At 38.1% G+C, this 19,067-nt stretch overlaps 2 protein-coding genes across 15 annotated transcripts in view; one reads left to right on the forward strand and one right to left on the reverse strand.

Annotated features, from left to right (window-relative positions):
• col7a1l (collagen type VII alpha 1-like) overlaps positions 1 to 19,067 on the forward strand; it is a 208,364-nt gene that overhangs the window by 165,776 nt on the left and 23,521 nt on the right. The window contains exons 50-59 of the mRNA XM_069907699.1: positions 1,072 to 1,107; positions 1,211 to 1,291; positions 3,528 to 3,560; positions 3,669 to 3,713; positions 5,599 to 5,676; positions 6,109 to 6,144; positions 6,256 to 6,291; positions 7,971 to 8,012; positions 14,927 to 14,965; positions 16,738 to 16,773. Of these exons, the coding sequence (XP_069763800.1) occupies positions 1,072 to 1,107; positions 1,211 to 1,291; positions 3,528 to 3,560; positions 3,669 to 3,713; positions 5,599 to 5,676; positions 6,109 to 6,144; positions 6,256 to 6,291; positions 7,971 to 8,012; positions 14,927 to 14,965; positions 16,738 to 16,773 (462 nt within the window). The remainder of the gene's footprint in view (positions 1 to 1,071; positions 1,108 to 1,210; positions 1,292 to 3,527; positions 3,561 to 3,668; positions 3,714 to 5,598; positions 5,677 to 6,108; positions 6,145 to 6,255; positions 6,292 to 7,970; positions 8,013 to 14,926; positions 14,966 to 16,737; positions 16,774 to 19,067) is intronic.
• mest (mesoderm specific transcript) overlaps positions 1 to 19,067 on the reverse strand; it is a 366,224-nt gene that overhangs the window by 124,273 nt on the left and 222,884 nt on the right. For 12 of the 14 annotated variants that reach the window (XR_011347788.1, XR_011347787.1, XR_011347798.1 and 9 more), the window contains 2 exons: positions 16,418 to 16,527; positions 13,085 to 13,187 (listed from right to left, as the gene is read on the reverse strand). The gene's annotated coding sequence lies outside the window, so the exon portion shown is untranslated. Of the gene's footprint in view, positions 1 to 10,381; positions 10,468 to 13,084; positions 13,188 to 16,417; positions 16,528 to 19,067 lie in introns of those variants that run through there. The other 2 variants (XR_011347792.1, XR_011347789.1) reach the window with 2 other exon arrangements.

A 19,067-nucleotide genomic window follows, 5' to 3' on the forward strand; every position in this document is an offset into this window, starting at 1 on the left:
AGGGAAAATTGGTTGGTTGGGGTTGGGTGTTGGGTTTTTCCTCCTTTGCCTTTTGTCAGTGAGGTGGGCTCTGCGGTCTTCTTCAAAGGAGGTTGTTGCCCGCCAAACTGTGAGGCGCCAAGATGCACGGTTTGAGGCGTTATCAGCCCACTGGCGGTGGTCAATGTGGCAGGCACCAAGAGATTTCTTTAGGCAGTCCTTGTACCTTTTCTTTGGTGCACCTCTGTCACGGTGGCCAGTGGAGAGCTCGCCATATAACACGATCTTGGGAAGGCGATGGTCCTCCATTCTGGAGACGTGACCCATCCAGCGCAGCTGGATCTTCAGCAGCGTGGACTCGATGCTGTCGACCTCTGCCATCTCGAGTACTTCGACGTTAGGGGTGTAAGCGCTCCAATGGATGTTGAGGATGGAGCGGAGGCAACGCTGGTGGAAGCGTTCTAGGAGCCGTAGGTGGTGCCGGTAGAGGACCCATGATTCGGAGCCGAACAGGAGTGTGGGTATGACAACGGCTCTGTATACGCTTATCTTTGTGAGGTTTTTCAGTTGGTTGTTTTTCCAGACTCTTTTGTGTAGTCTTCCAAAGGCGCTATTTGCCTTGGCGAGTCTGTTGTCTATCTCATTGTCGATCCTTGCATCTGATGAAATGGTGCAGCCGAGATAGGTAAACTGGTTGACCGTTTTGAGTTTTGTGTGCCCGATGGAGATGTGGGGGGGCTGGTAGTCATGGTGGGGAGCTGGCTGATGGAGGACCTCAGTTTTCTTCAGGCTGACTTCCAGGCCAAACATTTTGGCAGTTTCCGCAAAGCAGGACGTCAAGCGTTGAAGAGCTGGCTCTGAATGGGCAACTAAAGCGGCATCATCTGCAAAGAGTAGTTCACGGACAAGTTTCTCTTGTGTCTTGGTGTTTCACTATAGGCATATGTTTATTACTGTGCTAGCTTTTAGTACTTATCGGGCAACATCATTACATGTCGCGTTTGCAGGTAAAATTGCAGAAAACAGTGTCAGGGTTTAAATGCATTTGATAATAAAGTCTTCTAATGAATTGTTAATTTCTCATTTCAATAGGGCAATGTTGGATTATCAGGCAGGCCGGGTGAAAAGGCAAGTTCAAATAATCAATGAGACTCTGCTTTCTAATTTGCTGACAATATTTTCTGAGCAGCAAACTGCAAATAAAATAACAAACATCTCCCTGTTTGAGCAGGGTGAAGTGGGCAAGTATGGTAAACAGGGAAACCCTGGTGCTCCAGGAAACCCAGGGCCTACTGGATTAAGAGGTAAAGATGTAAGTAAGAATGAAAGGCCACTTTTGAGCTATTGTAATTGACTGTCTGTTTATCAAGGATTGTTCTTTCTCTGGGAATAAAAATAAAAAACATGGAAATAAATCAGGCAATATCTGTGGAAAGCGAAGCAGAATTAACTCTTTAGGTCAAAGACTTTTGATCAAAATTGGAAGAATGAGAAAACACTTTAGTTTTAATTTGGGTAGGAGTAGGGATGGTTAGATTAAAGGGAATTTATATGATAGGGTGAGGCCAGGGTGATTGTAAGGATAAATTATATGCGCCATTGGATTGATGATGCCAACATTCATTTGCATTAATTTCATACACTGAATTCAGTATTCACAATGCAATTTCTTCCACATGACCCAAACACAGATTAGATCACCCACATTTCATCCACATGGATAACTCTGAATTCTCTGTTGCCTTAAACTTTAATTCTCCATCCCACTTCCTTTTTGATACTTCGGTCTGTGGTCGCTTATAATGATATAATGAGGCCCATTGCAAGTCTGAGGACTAGCACCTCATCTTTCACTTGGCCATTTTCCAGACTTCCAGATTCAATATGGATTTTTACCACTTCACAAAACTCACTCTCTATGCCTGTATCAGAAATAACAATTTCTGCTGCAAGTCATCCTGTTGTTTTTGTGTACTTTATTTTTATACTTTCCTCTCATTAATCCTGTCCTGAACCAATTCTTATATCTTATTTCAAGAGAAACCAGAAAAAGAATTTATTTTATTCTATGATCTCTGTTCAATGCTTACTGTGGAGTCAAGAATATTTTTCAAGCTATTCCCATTTTCAGATGAGGATGGGTTCACTTTAAATTGTCAGTAGTCTGGTGATGAATTTGTAATGGTTTTTTGTGATAGATGCTTCAGTTGAAATAGATAACTACAAGTTGATGACTATATCTCCTAATCTTAATTTAAGTTCCTGATAACATTCATTTGATACCATATCTAATCCCTATATAGTTATGTAAAATTCTTTTTTATAAGAAATATTGCCAAAAATTATCCACAAAAGGAATCGTATTCAGAATGCATAAAGGCTCTCGGGACTTGTATAGTTTGGTAGAGAATTAACGTCATTCCCTTATTGTTTCCTCAAAACTCAACACCCTGCAATATTTTTTCTGCTGAATCATTTGTCAAAATTTTGTTTGAAAATTATTGCATCTCCTTCACTATTGCATTCTAAATTAGAATAATTGGCTACAATTGAAAATTGCTGTAACCAATCTAACCTTGACCATACCTCACCAATGTGCCACAATTTTACTTTTCATATATTACCACTCAAAGACCCCACCATCCAAGAAGTTTTCATGTGACAATGTTGCCCTTTTCACCATGATTCATTTCCATTATTACAAGAGTACGAATCTCCGTTACTTGCATGTTAATAATTCAGTGCTTAATAACCAATCACCCACTATTTTCCCACAAGAATGCAAAGGAAGTCTGATGCCCAAGAGCCTCATATATTCATTATATCACACCCATACATCCATCTCCCTTTCCATCATCCAGCAAAAAAAATTATGGTCACAATATCGCTATGGCTTCTTGTTCCTCTTACTTTCACAAGGCATATACGACCTAAGTGTATAAACCATTGAGATATTAAAATAGGGTTTTTCAACCTTCAGATGGATGTAAAAAAAAATCACAGTTCTGGAATGTCAGCCCAAAATTCCAGGCTGAATCCTCTTAAGTGTGACATGAACTACAAACATCAATACAGAAATGATAGTGCCATATCTGAGGTAAGGTTCACATCTCATTTGTATTGGAGAGGAATGAGCAAGTTGAGTTGTGAAAGAGTAATGGAGGAGGATAAAAAGATACCAGACAGAGACTGAAGACTTCCTTACAGAGAACACTTGAAAGGCAGAGGCAAAAATACTGGCATGCTACCCTGTTAAAATTGGTGTTGAGTCGCTGTATAGCACCAATGTGAATCTCTTTAATGCATTCAGACAGCTGAGAAGACTGCCTTTATAAGATGTGTTTTCCTGAATGCAGGTATAGTCCAGTGTTTCTTTATCTTTAATTGATTTGTTTAGTTCAGCCACTCAATGTTACCTTCAATTTCTCAGGCTTAGAACCAGGTGAATAATGAAAAGAATCTAAAATTTGGAACAATAGATATTTTAATTCTCCAACTTGTTACCACATCCAGAAAGTAGTTTAATCTTTGTGTCCTGTTTTTCACAGGGTGCCAAAGGGCAAAAAGGTGAACCAGGCAAGGTACAGTCCATAAGGCTATTTTCTTCATTGCCAAAAATGACGTTTTATATTAATGATTTGACCCCATTGTAATATCGCTGTTAACTCACTGACTTATTTTCTAATTAGGGTGAAATGGGTCCACCAGGGTACACAGGGGAGCGAGGAATACGGGTAAGAATTGAAGCACTTTGATTTGCTGTTTTAATTGCACTCAAAGGGAGCTGACTGAGTTTCTGGACCGAAGCAGTCTTTGGAATACTAATCCATCCTTTAAATGCAGCAGAATTTGATGTCTAACAACTTGGCAAGCTTGAAAATACCATAGACTGTAAAATTATATTAAATACAGACAGCAAAATTTGCTGACACTGAAAGATGAACATAAGAAAATTTAAATATAAACAATAAACAGAGTAGGATGCTTGGTCTGGTAAGTCAGTTCTGCTTGTCAATAAGATCATGATGGTCTTATGTTTGTCTTATCTACTCAATTCACCTGCCTTAATATCATAATCTTTAGTATTAAAAATAAATCACATCTAATTATTTTCCTTTTGTTTCAGCTGTGATTACATGCACAGCACTGACAATTCCAGAAAGATTTGCTTCATTTCTGTTTTAGTAATGACTCATATTTGAACATTACACCCGGAAGAAAACTGTTATGAAACAAAGAGCAGAATTAAAAGCCCTTCAATATCTAAACCTCAATTGATCTTGCAAATCTTTGGATCTCATTTGAAATTAGAGTCAAAGTTACACGCAGCATGGAAGTCAGCCCTTTGCCCACCAACTCCACACTGACAATAAGCAAATGTCCCATTTTATTCTCCTCACATTCCCATCAACCCATCCCACATTCTACCACTCAGATAAAGATTAAAGAAAACTTACAGTGGCCAATTAATTTGCAAGAAACCAAAGAATCACAAGAAGAACATGTAGATTCCACACAGTCTGTGGTGGAGGTCAGGATCGAATCTGGGCTGCTGGAGTTGTGAGGCAGCCATTTTATTTACTGTTACACAGAAACCTTTGAAGTCAGTGTGGTGATTGATAATGCTTCCACATTTCAATTAGGCAGGGAAGGATGTTCAGAGGTGGCAGGGAAGGATGTTCAGAGGTGACAGGGAATTAGAGATAACTATCCAAATTAGTACATTGTATAACTTGGAAATGATGGAAATCCCATTCAGCAGCTCACCTTGCCTTTCCAGATGGTTGAGATCATGGATGTGGAGATGTCATCAAAGAAGAATTCATTAGAGGCGGGTACACTTGCAATATTTTAAAGACATTTAGACAGGTATATGAATAGGAAAAGATTTACAGGGATAGGACCCAAGCAAGAGCAAATGGGACTGCCTTAAGTGCAGTAAAACTCTTGATTCTATGATGAAATCTTGGCAGATTTCTGGGCACATAGCAGAAGTGTCAGACAGTTATGAAAGCTTGGATTTCTTTCTCTGATTTTAGTTTTAGTTGGGGGGGGGTGCCAAGCACTAGTGGGAGGAGATCATAATTCATTCAAATTAACAGCTGGACATGAGTATGTGTTATTGGCAGTTTTGAAGTAGAATTTGGGCAGTAAGAACTTGATTGTGTGGAACCAGTGAAGTAAATATGGCAACAACACACATGGAAGTGAAGAGAATATGGCAAAAATAAATGCAATAAAAGTCCAAAAATCCACGTCAGAAATCCAGACAACTCGAGAACCTAGGTTCTCGAAACTCTTAAACATTTTTTTAACTTTAGCAAGCTTTTGTGTGCATGCATGCATAAGCACCACAGATGCACAGAAGTCATGGAAATGAACAAATAATTTTCTTTTGTACTTTGCATTTTATTTGAAAAAATGTTTCATTAATAAACTATCAAAATGTATCTGTTCATCTCTTCATTATTCTCCTTAAATTTGAATTTTAATAGTGCTGCCTGAGAATCTAGAAAATCCAAAATCTGAATCAACCCAATCCCTGAGCAGTTTGGATTTTAGGACTTTAACTGAATAAAACTGTCAATACCGTTCTTTTATCCTTTAATTATCTGAAAGGGTCCATTGGGGTTGCCTGGCTGGCCTGGAGAGAAAGGTCTTAAAGGAGATACTGGAAGCACAGGAAAGACAGTCCCGGTAAGTACCAAATGATTTTTATAGAGCATTATTTTATGACAGCAGGAAAATTGATGTCAAGGTTATCTATTCCAACCAATGGGACTAGGCTTAACAATTAATTTTGAACAAATCCAGTTATTTAAATGAAAGTTCTTGAGATTCCAGGTCAGGCCTACTTTCTTCAATGGTATCAGCGATTTTCAAATAACAAGACAAGCAATTTGAGAAAATAATTCTTCTGCCTGGTTCCTGCTGAACATTGGAAGGACATGTGGTCAAATTGTAAATTTCCCATGCTGCAATTTTGTGACCATTAGGTTGTCTGATGAAAAACCATGATTTTGGCAGCAATGATACGAACTTCCAGAGCATAGCAATGTATAGGATCAATTGAATGCCAAAACAAATGTATTTTGGGATCTGATCAGTAACTCTTCTCTCCTCTTTCAGGGAGTAATTGGTCCAAAAGGATTGAAAGGTGAAAAAGTAGGTTTTTAAAAATATTATTTCATTCTGAATCAAAAATAAGGTTGAGAGACTAGAGGTAATATAATGAGTTTGCTAATTATGCGCTAATTACGATTTGCATCATTGCAGGGAAAGCCAGGTATTCCTGGGCAACCTGGGCTAACAGTAAGTATTTGTATTAATACTTATACAGGTACTATATGGAGTATATACATTTGTTGGGGCTTCACTACTGCCTGAGAGACTGTTACAACCCCACAATTGTCCCACATTTCTCCTGTACTTGAATGGAAGGATATGTAATCAAAAACCTAACATTCATTTGCAGAGCAAAGTTAAAAGAAAGAGTGAAATCCATTGAGTGGATTTTGTTACCTTTTACTGAGCAAAGTTATGGTCCCCTTCCCCTATATACAAGCATAGAGGAGGACCAAACGTGATTTACCAGGTTAATTTCTGGATCAAAAGTGCTGTCCTGTCAAGAGAGGCTAAACAATTTAGTTCTGTATTCCTGGATTTTGGGTGAATGAGGGGTGTTCTTATTAAAAAAAATCTAAGTGAACTTAACAGTGTGGATGTTGAGATGTTTTCACTTGTAGGAGAATCTCAAACCAGGGGACATATTTACAACTGGCATGGTTGATGTAGCGGTCAGCGCAATGCCTTTACAGCGCCAGAGATCAGGAACGAGGTTTGAATCCCACGCTGTCTGTAAGGAGTTTGTACATTTTCCTCACATGGGTTTTCCACAGGGGCTCCGGTTTCCTCCCACCATTAGAAACATACTGAGGGTCTAGGTTAATTGGGTAGCACAGACTCGTGGGCTGAAATGGCTTTTTACCATGCTGTATGTCAAAAACAATTTTTTTAATTTTTAAAAATTATAAACCCAGAGTGTTTAATAATTTATTCTCTCAAAATATCTGGAATTCTCTGTCCCAGAGAGTGATGGAGGCCACAACATGAGAAATATTCACGGCAAATATTTGAAAGAATGAGGAACAGAGTGTCTGAAACTGGATCATGAATGATCCTATTGAAAGTCCAGAAAGCCAGGTGCATACTTGTTTCTTCGTTTTATGCTCACAGGCCACATTCACCCACATCCTCAGTTGCTTTCTTCCTCAAAATTTTATGGGTATTGTCCACCACTCTAGCGTCTGTGCTGCAGGTTGTATAGATTTATGAGGATGGTTTGAAAACTGAGTAGATAAACTGAACTCTTTCCACTCAAAAATTGCAAACAGAAGGATGACCGGATTGAGAGTGATGCAATTATAAATAGGTTCTTGGTGAAAAATATAGTTAATATGTTTCCACTGGAGAAGAGGTGAATTTAAGAATCTCTAAATATCCAGCAAGGAATCCAGGAGATACTTCTTTATGCAGAGTGTAGCTTGAATGTAGAACTTGCTCCCTCATTTGTATCTGAGGGGAACTTGGAATGAATCATTAGGAAATATAAGGGAAGTGTATGAGAACATAGATGTTTGGAGGACTACTGGGATTGAGAGGGATTCTTATTGGGAATGAAATAGGGTGAAAGACTAAGAAATTAGGGACTGGATGGAGATCGAGTGGAAGTTGATTCTTGAAGATCAATATGGAGAGAGGTTGAAGTATTACAAGTGCAATAATTATAATAAGCAATGAACTATTATTAATGATCATGTTACATGTATATTTCATTAATTTTCTTTAGCAAATTTTGTTTTAGAGCAAACTGTAATATCTAAATTGTTCCTTGTACCTTTTCTGAGGACCCTGGCTTCCTTAGAGGACTCCAGTGTGGTCTGGTATGTCCTTTAGTGATTAATTTCTTGGGTTTCAATTCTATATTTCAGATCCCTTCCCTGAACAGCAGTATTATCATCAAAGGTGAAAAGGTAAAATAAAAATATCCTTGAATGGCCTTTGAATTATTAACAGAAGGTTGAGAATACCACAACTGAGTTCTGGGAACATCAAATAGTCATATCTTGCATGATAGAGGATTGTCCATTGCTTCAGCAAGCAATTATTTACTGTTTGAGAAAGAAGGAAGAAGAGAACACAGATAAGTTCCATCAGCTTGACATCAGTAGTAGGGTAAATCTGGAACCTATAATAAAGGTTGTGCTACCATGACAAAATTAGTAATATGATTTGAGCAGTCAACATGGATTTGAGGATTTGCTAATACAATAATTAAAAGGAATCAATGGTTGAAGCATATATATTTGTATTTTCAGATGGGTTTCAAAAAGACATCAAACAAGAGTTTATTGACCAAGGCTGGAGTGTTAATGCACTAGCATGGATTGAGAAGTTGATGATAGAAGAGAAAAAGTGTGAATAAATGGGTCCTTCTCATTAACAGGCTTTGATGAGGGTGTACTGCAGACATCAGTTTTTAAGTCCCAAATATTTACAATATATATCAATGACATATCTGAGGCATCCAAATGTTTCTAGTTTTGTTTATGTCATGAAACTAAGTGGGAAGGTGAGTAGTGATGATTCTATAATGGTATCTCAAGGGGTTTAAACAACTGAGAGAGTAAAGATGTGACAGATGGGTTATCAACATTGGTTAAAACAACAGAATGGTAATATTTTTACATGATGAGAGACAAACAAATGTTAATGTTCAAAACGATCTGGATATTCTTGTTCACAAGTCACGAGTATACAGGTGCAGCACACAATTAGGGAGGCAAATGGTATTTTGGAATATAAATGGAACTGCTGGAAGAACTCGGCAAATGTGGAAAGCGAAGTGATCAACATTTCTGGTCTGTGATCCTTCTTCAGTATTGGTTTTGGTATTGCAAGAGGATTGGAATATGAGAGTATAGACAAATAACTACAATTATACAGGCTCTTGGTGAGACCATACCTTTTTGCTTGGCAAAGAATATACTTCATGTAGAAGAAATGCAAAGAAGATTGACTAGACTGGTTCGTGACATTGGCATTTCTATGACAATAAGATATTATGTAGGTTAGACGTTCACCCGACAATGTTGTTAAATGATTAGTATCAAATTTGACACTAGTTGTCCATGTTTACCCAACTGAAAGAAACATTTAGTAAATGGAATAAACAGCTAATTCATCAGCATCTCCACTCACTAATCTTCAGTGACACCTTCCACCAGGTGAGATGATGAGCTGAAATGTAAAGCTAACTATTGCTACTCCCCATCAATATGCTGCAGCTCCGTCGTTTGCCAAAGTGTAACATTTTGCCATTTCTCATTCCAGACCTGTTGACACAAGGTCTGAATTTGGAGTAACTTTATACCCTGGCCCTCTGTTCAAAATTTATCTCATGAGACTCTGTCCTTGTCCCATAAGCATTCCTCATTAATTCTAGCTTTATTGTAAGTTATAAATTCTTGTGTGATTGCATGATAGAATGATCATGGGGAATCAGGTGCCAGGGAAGAAAAAGGTAGCCCTAGAACTCCTGGTCCAAGGGCACCTGAATTGTATCATTACTTGGACAAACACAGATTGTTTTGAATATTTTATTTAAATTTTCCCAAGACTCATATAGAGCATTATAACATACATCATATAAATATTATTTTAAAATTACAGAGTCTCAACCCCCTCCTCCCACTGCTAACATTAAAAACAATTTTCAAAAAAATGAAGGGATGTTTGAGCATGCTTTCATTAATTAGTCCATATCTTGATCTTCAGGAATTCAACGCTATTAACCTAACTATATTATTTAAACCTTTTTGGGGAAGTTAATTGTATCCTTAAGTCAGGTTTCAAATAAAGTTGCCATATTTTAACAAACACGTCATATTTTTTTCTAAAATTATGTTATCTTTTCTTGGGGGGGGTACAACTTTGTATTTCCATATTCCAGTGAGTTATTAGTAGGGTGGAGTCAGACTTCCATGGAACAGCGATATATCTGGCTACCACTAGTTCAATCTTCACAAACTTTATTTGATATTTTGATCATTTTGAGCCAATAACCATAGGTTTGCTCAATAAATACAGTTCTGATTCCAATAGAAAATACACTTCTATAATTTTTGTCAAAATTTCTACCAAGTCATATCAAAAGGATCATAATTTCACACATAGCCAGGTTGAATACATAAATGTTCCAACCTCTATACCACAACTAAAACATGAGTCCGTAATTGCAGATTTTAAACTGTGTAAATGTTGCGGTGTAAGATATAATTGATTGTATTGTACCAATCTATATCTGACATTAATAAATGATGTCATTATCAGAGCACAATTTTGACCAATATTGTTCTTGAATCCTTTTCCCCAAGTCCATCTCCAACCTTTCCCTTGATTAGTGCAAGCCTGGTTCAGGCTATTGCTCTGCAATAGGAAATACATCTTCGATAAGAATTTACTTGCGATACCCTTTCAAAGAAGAGCCTCCATGTCTGTACACATTGGCAGGTGCCTTGCCTTTGGCATGGGCATGGGCGATCCTGTCTCTCCATTCATCACGGTCTCTGACCCTCCAAATTGTGGTTGTTTCTAACCATGATGTTAATCCATCTCTCATTTTCAATCTGTCTGCCTCTTGTTCTTTTTCCTTCCAAATTTTCAGTTGTAACTAAATGTTCTAATGTATCTCTTCGCATGATGTGTCTAAAGAGTTTTATTGCTGTTTTCTGTTAAATCATGTATGTTTTGTTTTTGTTCTTTATAGAACTTCTCCCAAGTCACCCCTTAAAAAACGGTTAGGGAGAAGTGTGATTTTGCCCCATTATGATGAAAGATATGATTACAATTCTAAACATGAATGCTATTTGATTTGAACTTGCAGATGATAACAGTCCCATGTGTCATCTGCTCTTTTATTTCTACATATTAGAAATCACAAATTTGGGAGGTGCTATCACAGAAGCCCTGATGAGTTGAAGCAGGGCATTTTGTACATGGCATGCATGGCAGAAATATTATGCTAGTGTTGGAAAAAGTGTATGTTTAAAATGGAATGTCTTGTTTACATTGATATTTTAGCAACTGCCACCTTGGAAGTGATCATGCTTTCAAAAGACAGTCTTTAGTCGTTCAGCATGAAAGCAGGCCTTTCATCCCAAGTTATCCATGCTGACCAAGATACCTACCTAAGCTAGTACCATTCATATCCACATATTTGTCCAAATGTCTTTTAAATGTTACAATTGTTCCTGCCTCCACTTCTTCCTCTGTCAACTTATTCCATATACCTACCATCCTCTGTGCGGAAAACCTGCTTCTCTATTCTCCTTTAAATCTTATCTTAAATCCTTTTAGATTCTCCTGAGCTTGGCAAAAAGCTGACCACCCACTTATCCATGCCCTTCATGATTTTATAAATCATAAGTTGACCCCTAACTTTATTTTGCTCCAGGATAAACTGTCCCAACCTATCCAATCTCACCTTATAACACAAACCTTCTAATCAAAGCAATATCCTTTTGAATCTTTTTTGTATCTTCTCTAGGTTAATCACATCTTTGTTATAGCATGATCAGAAATGCATACAATACTCCAGGTGTTGTCTCAATCAATATCCAGTATAGTGGTAACATGAATTCCCAACTCTTATTCAATACCCTGTCCAATGAAGACAAGCATGTTATTCGCCTTGTTTACCATCTATGTGGCCATCTAGATAGACTCTCCATTCTAAACATTCCCAGAGTCCTATCAACTACTGTGTAAATCCTGCGCTGGTTTAACTTCCTAATGAGCACTTGAGATAATATATGACAAACGACAGAGGGTCCAGCACCAATCCTTGCAGTACACCACTGGTCGCAAGCCTCCAATCTGAATAACAACCCTCAATTTCTTGACCTCTTCAGCCAAAGATATCTTGTGTCCCTTTTTTGTCCTTCTTAGTACTACTTTGTACTCCTCAAAGTACTTTCTTGATATACCAGTTGCCTCTTTTCCCTGACCAGTGCCTCAATATTTCACATCAACTAGGGTTCCCTAATCCTGCCACCCTTGTCCTTCACTCTAACAGGAACATGTTGGTCTTGAATTTTCTTTATCCTGGTTTTCAGTGCCTCCCACTCACTAGACATCTCTTTTACCTGCTAACAGCCTTTCCAATCAACCTCCGCAAGTTCCTGTCCATTACCATCAACATTAACTGTCCCAATTTAAGACTTTAACTTTCTTTCCTTTCTCCGTGACTATTTTAAAACTAGCGAATGGTTACCATTCACAGAGACTATTAATATTCCCTCTCCTCTCTTACCTCTTCTGCTGTCATGCTTTTAGCATCTGTTCCCAGAACATTGATCTACTAGCCATGCCATAATATCACAATCCCAGGTCCCTTTTCATCCCTGATCCCATCTACCTTACCTATGAAGTTTCTTAAAATAAATATCAGTCCTTCCTTGCTCCCTTTCCTGCCCCTCTTGACCTGCTTACTGACTTCCTTCTATGTTTGCCTCAACTTTCTTGTCTGTCACACTTTGGGTTTCACCCTCTGCCAGACTAATTTAAATCTTCCTGAGTAGCTCTAGCAAATCTCCCTGCTGAATGTCCCTTTATAAAGGGAGAACCCATAAGAAGAGACCCATGACATAATTCAAATTTTGTGGGGAGAGGAGTCATACATTTACTGTGCATTCTCAGCTCCTGTATCCTTGAAAAGAGTTGCTGTGAAAAATTGACCCAAAATATGTTTATGCTCTTATTTGTTTGGCCAAGAAGAACAAGAATTTTCCAAGTAAGGTATTATTATTATGGCCTACTTCCCATAAATTATATTTTAAAGAGTGAAATTCCCAGTAAACCATGATACATTTTGAGATAATTTATAATTGCCAAAAGTGGTGAGAGAAATATAAATTGGAGACATCTGGTGTCCATAGTGTGGAACTGGAGCATCAACTGACATATTCTGGAAAATACCACGACACCTAAGTTAATGCACTATAAAAATTACAGTGTGAGTGGATAGCTAATTAAAAGTGCTTACCTGGATAATGATCTTTAGCTCTGAGAGATTAGCTTTGACTGTATCCTTGCATTGTCTCATTGCATAAGATCATCTTTTCTGGTCTAAGTGGTGCAGGATTGGCCTACAAAAAGAGTAACGCATATTGTATTTTGCAGTTGAACTTTTAAAAAAAATTTTGTGTTCAAGTTTATTGTCACATATTCTGAGCAATAATGAGAAAGTTTGCTTTGCGAACAGTCCGATTTATCCAGAACTAATATTTGCAAAAAGTGCAACCTTTTGTACATTTATTATGTTGGAAAAATCCACTGGTGCTGGTCAGTGGGACTAGGAGGGTGGGGATTTGTTCCGGCATGGACTAGTAGGGCCAAACTGGCTTGTTCTGTGCTGTATATGGTTATATGGTTATAGTACGAGCTTTCTGCTAATTTGTCCTCAGGCTGAGTACTTGGAGGTAAATTGATTATTGTTTCAAGGGGAGATATTTTTTACGTATTGCCTTGGCACAAAAAGGCTGGTGAAAGGAATAATCAGCTGAGTTTACTCACCTCTACCCACTTAATTATGTTCCTGCTGTTTTAAATCCAAAATATTTTATTTTTCTCTTGATGTTGTTGTTACTTTTTAAAAAAAAATTATTTTTCACACTATGAACCATACTGACCAAAATACACACAAGCTGTGTATATTCAAGAGGGGCATACTTTTATTTTAATACACAAAAGTGCTGGAGAAACTCAGCAGGTCACACAGTGTTCTTTATGGCAAAGATACATAACCTGTCCCGCATCGGACTTGTCAGCCACAAACGAGCCTGCAGCTGACGTGGACGTTACCTCTCCATAAATCTTCGTCCGCAAAGCCAAGCCAAAGAAAGAAGACATAACCAACATTTCGGGCCAAAGCCCTTTCTATCAAGGTATAAGCAAAAAAACAGGAAAGCCCCTAAATAAAATGATGGGGGAAGGCAAGAGATCATGAGTGGATATGGGTGTGGTGAACTGCTGTATTTCTGATGTCCTGGTTCTGCCCCGTCCTGTGACCCCTCCCTCTTTTGTCCTTGTATAAAGCTTCTAAAAGCTTGATCCTTCCCCAGAAAGCCCGGGTCACAGCACAGGATGAGGTCCTGTCCATTGTGAATAAAAGCCTGAAGGTCAGTGACTCAGTCTCAGCCTCGAGTTATTTACTGTGCGTCAATTTTATTCACAATTTTTTTGTTTTCATCACTAATAATGGACCAACTCCTGAAACTCAAAGCTGGAGATCGATCCACAGTCGCCTGATGCCTCAGACAGCTTTGAACTCTGGCTATGCTGTTTCGAGATCTTTCTCCAAAACTTAGCTGGCATCGTGGAAGGCTGGGAAGTAATAAGGGAAGGTGATAGCTCTGAATGAGAGGGAAAGGGGTTCGGAGCTGGAGGAAAAGAAAAAGTGGGATAGAAAGACAGGGAAGGGGAAGTGGAAACTGGAGAAGTGAAGGTTAACGCCATCTGTTTGGAGAGGGAATATTCTGTTCTTCCAATTGGCCTCCGTTGGCAGTGCACAAGTCCGTGGACAGGCATGTCGGTGTGGAGTGGGACATGAAATTGAAATGGTTTTAAACGAAAGGTCCATTCTGTTTCAGTTGTTTTGGGTGACATTCCTTATTTGTAAAATTAACGTTATTCTAAAGCGTCTTGGGGATGATCAGGGGATGGCTAAGGGTACAGTTGGAATAAACAGTTTTGCTGGAACCTGCAGTGGAGTGAAGTATTTATTCTTTTTGAGATATCTCCTTTGCTTGCTTGACCGTGCATCTCTCCAACTCGCATTGTTTTTTTTCTCATTGAATATTCTGATATATTGTTAATTTTTTTCAAGGGTGACCCTGGGCAGCAAGGAAATGGAGTTGATATCAAGGTATGACAGCATTATAACGCCACCCTCTCCATTGATCTCTATCTCTGTCCTCTACTTCCTGGCCTGCCTTTTCACTCAACCGTTACCACATTCAACTATCCAGTATCCTATTAAAATCAGAAGAGTTAATTGTCACATGTATCTGTACAATGTACAGATACACCAAAATTCTTGTTACTGGAGCCCAAAAGATATGCTAACCACAATAATATATAACCATAACCATATAACCATTTACAGCACGGAAACAGGCCATGTCGGCCCTTCAAGTCCATACCGGTTCACTTGAACAATGCAAACTATTCCAAGATAGAAGAGAGATCATAAATATCAAAAGATAGATCAATAAATATTCACAGTTACAGTTAATGAAAAGAAAAGTCATGTTTCCATGATGCAAACCGATATTTTAGTTGTCTGAGTAGTTATGGTAGTTAAGGAATGTTCAGGGGCCTGATAACTGTTGGAAAGAAACTGTTCTTGATTTTGTACCTTCTGCCTGAAGTGACTGGACCAGGATCATAAGGAATCCTATATAATGTGGCTTCTTTCTTGAAGCAGCTGGTAAAATGTTGAAGTCTACAGACACTACAGCAAATATAAAGATACATAACTAATGTTTCCATCTTGAATGCTTCATCAAGATATGGAAAGATTTCGGCAGATGTCTGAACAAAGACGAAAGTGGAGGAGATTAGGGGGAAGGGGCACGGTCCCAAAGGCAGGAGATCATAGGTGAAGACAGGAAGGAGGGCATAGCAGCAAGCAGGGGGAAGGAATAGGTAGGTGAATAGGGAAGGGGGTGGAGATCTGAGGGAAAGAAGACAGGGAGGAGGGAGAATCAAGACTAGGCAAGCAGAAACCAGAGTAGTCAATGTTGGTGTCATCCAGCTGGAAAATGCCCTCTAAGTGAAGCAGTTCCTCACTTAGATGTCTCAGTGGACAAAATGTCAGTACCTACAATTGACTTTGTTAGTTTTTCCCACTTTCTGCAGCTTCTACATTCCTGGGCACTCAAGTTTCCAAACCATTGCAACCAATCAGTATATTTTCCACAGTAAATGTATAGAAGCTTGATAGAGTATAGAACAACATGTCAAATATCCTCAGAACTTTTAGAAAGTAAAGGCATGTGCATACCTTCACATTTGCCATGATGTGCTAGCTTCACAAGAGATTCTCCCAGAAACTTGAGGATACTAACTCTCTCCACTGCTGTCCTGTCAATTTGACGGATGTATAGTGCCTCGGTCTTCCCTTCTTAAAGTATGCAGTAAGTTCTTCGTTCTTGCTGACTGAGAGCAAGATTGTTGTACTGACACCACACTCTTTTTGATATCCATCCAGTAACCTGACCTGTTATTCAGCAAACAACTTCTTGGCTCCCCCTTCCATTTTTTTTTATGCCTGCTAGTTTCCCTTCCTACATTAGTCTTGATAAAGGCTCCAAACCTGAAATGCTGACTGTCCATTTTTCTCCATGGATGGCCTTTGGCAAGCTGAGTCCTTCCAACTTTACATTGTTTGAAGGAAGAATCCATAAATAATTCAAGTCATTGAATCTAGAAAAGGAATGAAAGGACAAAAGAAAATAGTACAGAAGAGATGGGAAATTTGGCATTAAATGTTTCATCATGTATTATGGGATGGAAGGCCTGTATTGTGCTATAGATTTCTATGTTCTAGGTTTTGTTTGTCTTTTTAAATACTACATCTTGTTGTGTTAACCTAGCCAATGTTTTTTCATCAAATTTTTATCTTTGTTCCTGCAGGATTTAGAAAATATTTTTGACATTTATGGAATAAAGGTATGTGGATAGTTTTGATCTAGTGAAACCAATTAGCCATCTTAGCTATTCCTGTGGACTCTCTATATTTATGGTCGAGGACAGCCATTCTCAACAGTGGCCATACAGCTCCCATGGGGGCCACAGTACATTTCAGGGAGGCAATGAACTGAAATCATAAAATATTTTTAATTTTTTTATGTAGTCTGTAGGAGAGATGTACAGAAGAAACTAACTAAACTTGTCTGCTTTCCAGGGAAGGGAGCCTGTAAATTTTGAGCAGAGTCTTAAGGGTGTCATAGACAAAATAAAGGTTTGAGAATGTCTGTTTGAAGGTATCACCCACACTTTTATCATTTCTCCTTATCCAATACCAAAATAATTAATTTCCTGTTGTGATAGCATTAATAATTAGGATTACCTTGTGTCTATTTTTCAACTGTGAACAGGGCTCAAATGTACTAGCTTAGTCTTGAGATCAGTTTGTGATCAATTTGCCCAGACATTGATCCCACTTTTAAATTCTTACAAATTCTAGTTGTTCAAGTCTTTAGACTTAATCTGAGCAATTCCAAAAAATTTTAGAGCCCCAATTAATATAGTTACAGGTTTTAATATCTGTTTCAGGCAGCTGTCCACCTTGCCTAAAGAACTGTGGGACAAGAATTTACCAGCTGGACTAAATTGATTTACACAAATTAGTCACAGATCATTACAAAATTGTTACAAAACTTTAAGTAAATAAATATTATAAAAATATAAATTAATTTTAACTAGTAGTGACTATATGATGGAAACATTAATGCTTATGGTTAAGCTGCAAAGAAATCAAGATTGATATGCACATAAAATATACAAGTACTTAAGAAAACAGATATTGAAAAGATTTGGATTTAGATATCACGATCAACAAACCAAAGACACTGCCTTACTTTGACTTTTTGTGCACTATTTCATTTATTGTTGTAAGGTGGTTTGTACTGTGATTTGTTCATGACAATAAATTTTGATTCAAAGTTATCCCAAGTATCTGCAAGCTAATTGTGCCTAGTATTGAAGTGTGGTTAATACTGTATTTACAAGACACAAATTTTTTAAAAGAAAAGTTTAGACATATAGCACAGTAACGAGCCATTTAGGTCCATGTGCCCAATTTACACCCAATTAACCTATATCACCAGTACGTTTCAAATGGTGGGAGGAAACTAGAGTCCTGGGGAAAACCCATGCAGACACAGGAAGAACCTACAAACTCCTTACAGACAGCGCAAGATTCAAACCCCTGGCGCTGTAAAGGCATTGCGCTAACCGCTATGCCAACTGTGCCGCCCTTGACACAATTTGACTCCCTGAACTGTAATACAGCAATAACCATTCTGGTTTTGTAATGTTGTCTGTAAAATAAATATTGGCAAGAACACCAGGAAAAAATTCAATTTTTTAATTTAAATTTAGAAATACAGCAGAGTAATGGGCCTTTGTCCCTCGAGCCCGTGCTGCCCAATTACACCCAATTGACCTACACCCTTTTTGAGGGGTAGGAGGAAACCAGAGCACCCAGAGGAAACCAACAGACACGGGGAGAATGTACAAACTCCTTACAGACATTGCTGGCATTGTCACAGCATTGTGCTATCCGCTACGCTAACCATGCCGTTCCTTGCTCTGCTACTATCATGAGATCTTTTGCAATCAACTTACAGCAATTGACAGGGTCTTAGATTAATGTCTTATCCAAAATATTGAGCCTCCAATAGTGAAGCACTCCTATTGCAGTGTAGTGTTTAGATCCCTAAGATAGCATTTAAACTCACAACTTTCTGCCCCAGAAGTAAGAGCCACAGTTATGTCACCCATGGAATGACCAATGAAAGATGTTTGTGCCTTTGGTATTTCCTTACTTATTAGAAATGCCTAATACATTTACAAGATTCAAACCAGTTTCCTCCCACCATTTGAAACGTACTGGTGATATAGGTTAATTGGGTGTAAATTGGGCACATAGACCTAAATGGCTCGTTACTGTGCTATATGTCTAAACTTTTCTTTAAAAAAATCTGTGTCTTGTAAATACAGAAGAAATTTATACTGAAATAAATATCAGGTTGTGGAAGTTCATGACCACTGTCATGAGGGGTCGCCCCATAGTCCTTGGTCATGCTTTTTTATTTCAAAATGATTTATACGCTCAAGTGATAAAATAAAATAAAGATCAAAGATTATTGACATCCTTTTCCACATTTAGTTTGTCAATACAACAAGTATACATTTTAATTTATGCTATAATTGTGGGTCATTAATTCCTGAAGCAGATA

This window comes from Narcine bancroftii, chromosome 13 (assembly GCF_036971445.1).
Source record: "Narcine bancroftii isolate sNarBan1 chromosome 13, sNarBan1.hap1, whole genome shotgun sequence".
Lineage (NCBI taxonomy): Eukaryota > Metazoa > Chordata > Chondrichthyes > Torpediniformes > Narcinidae > Narcine > Narcine bancroftii.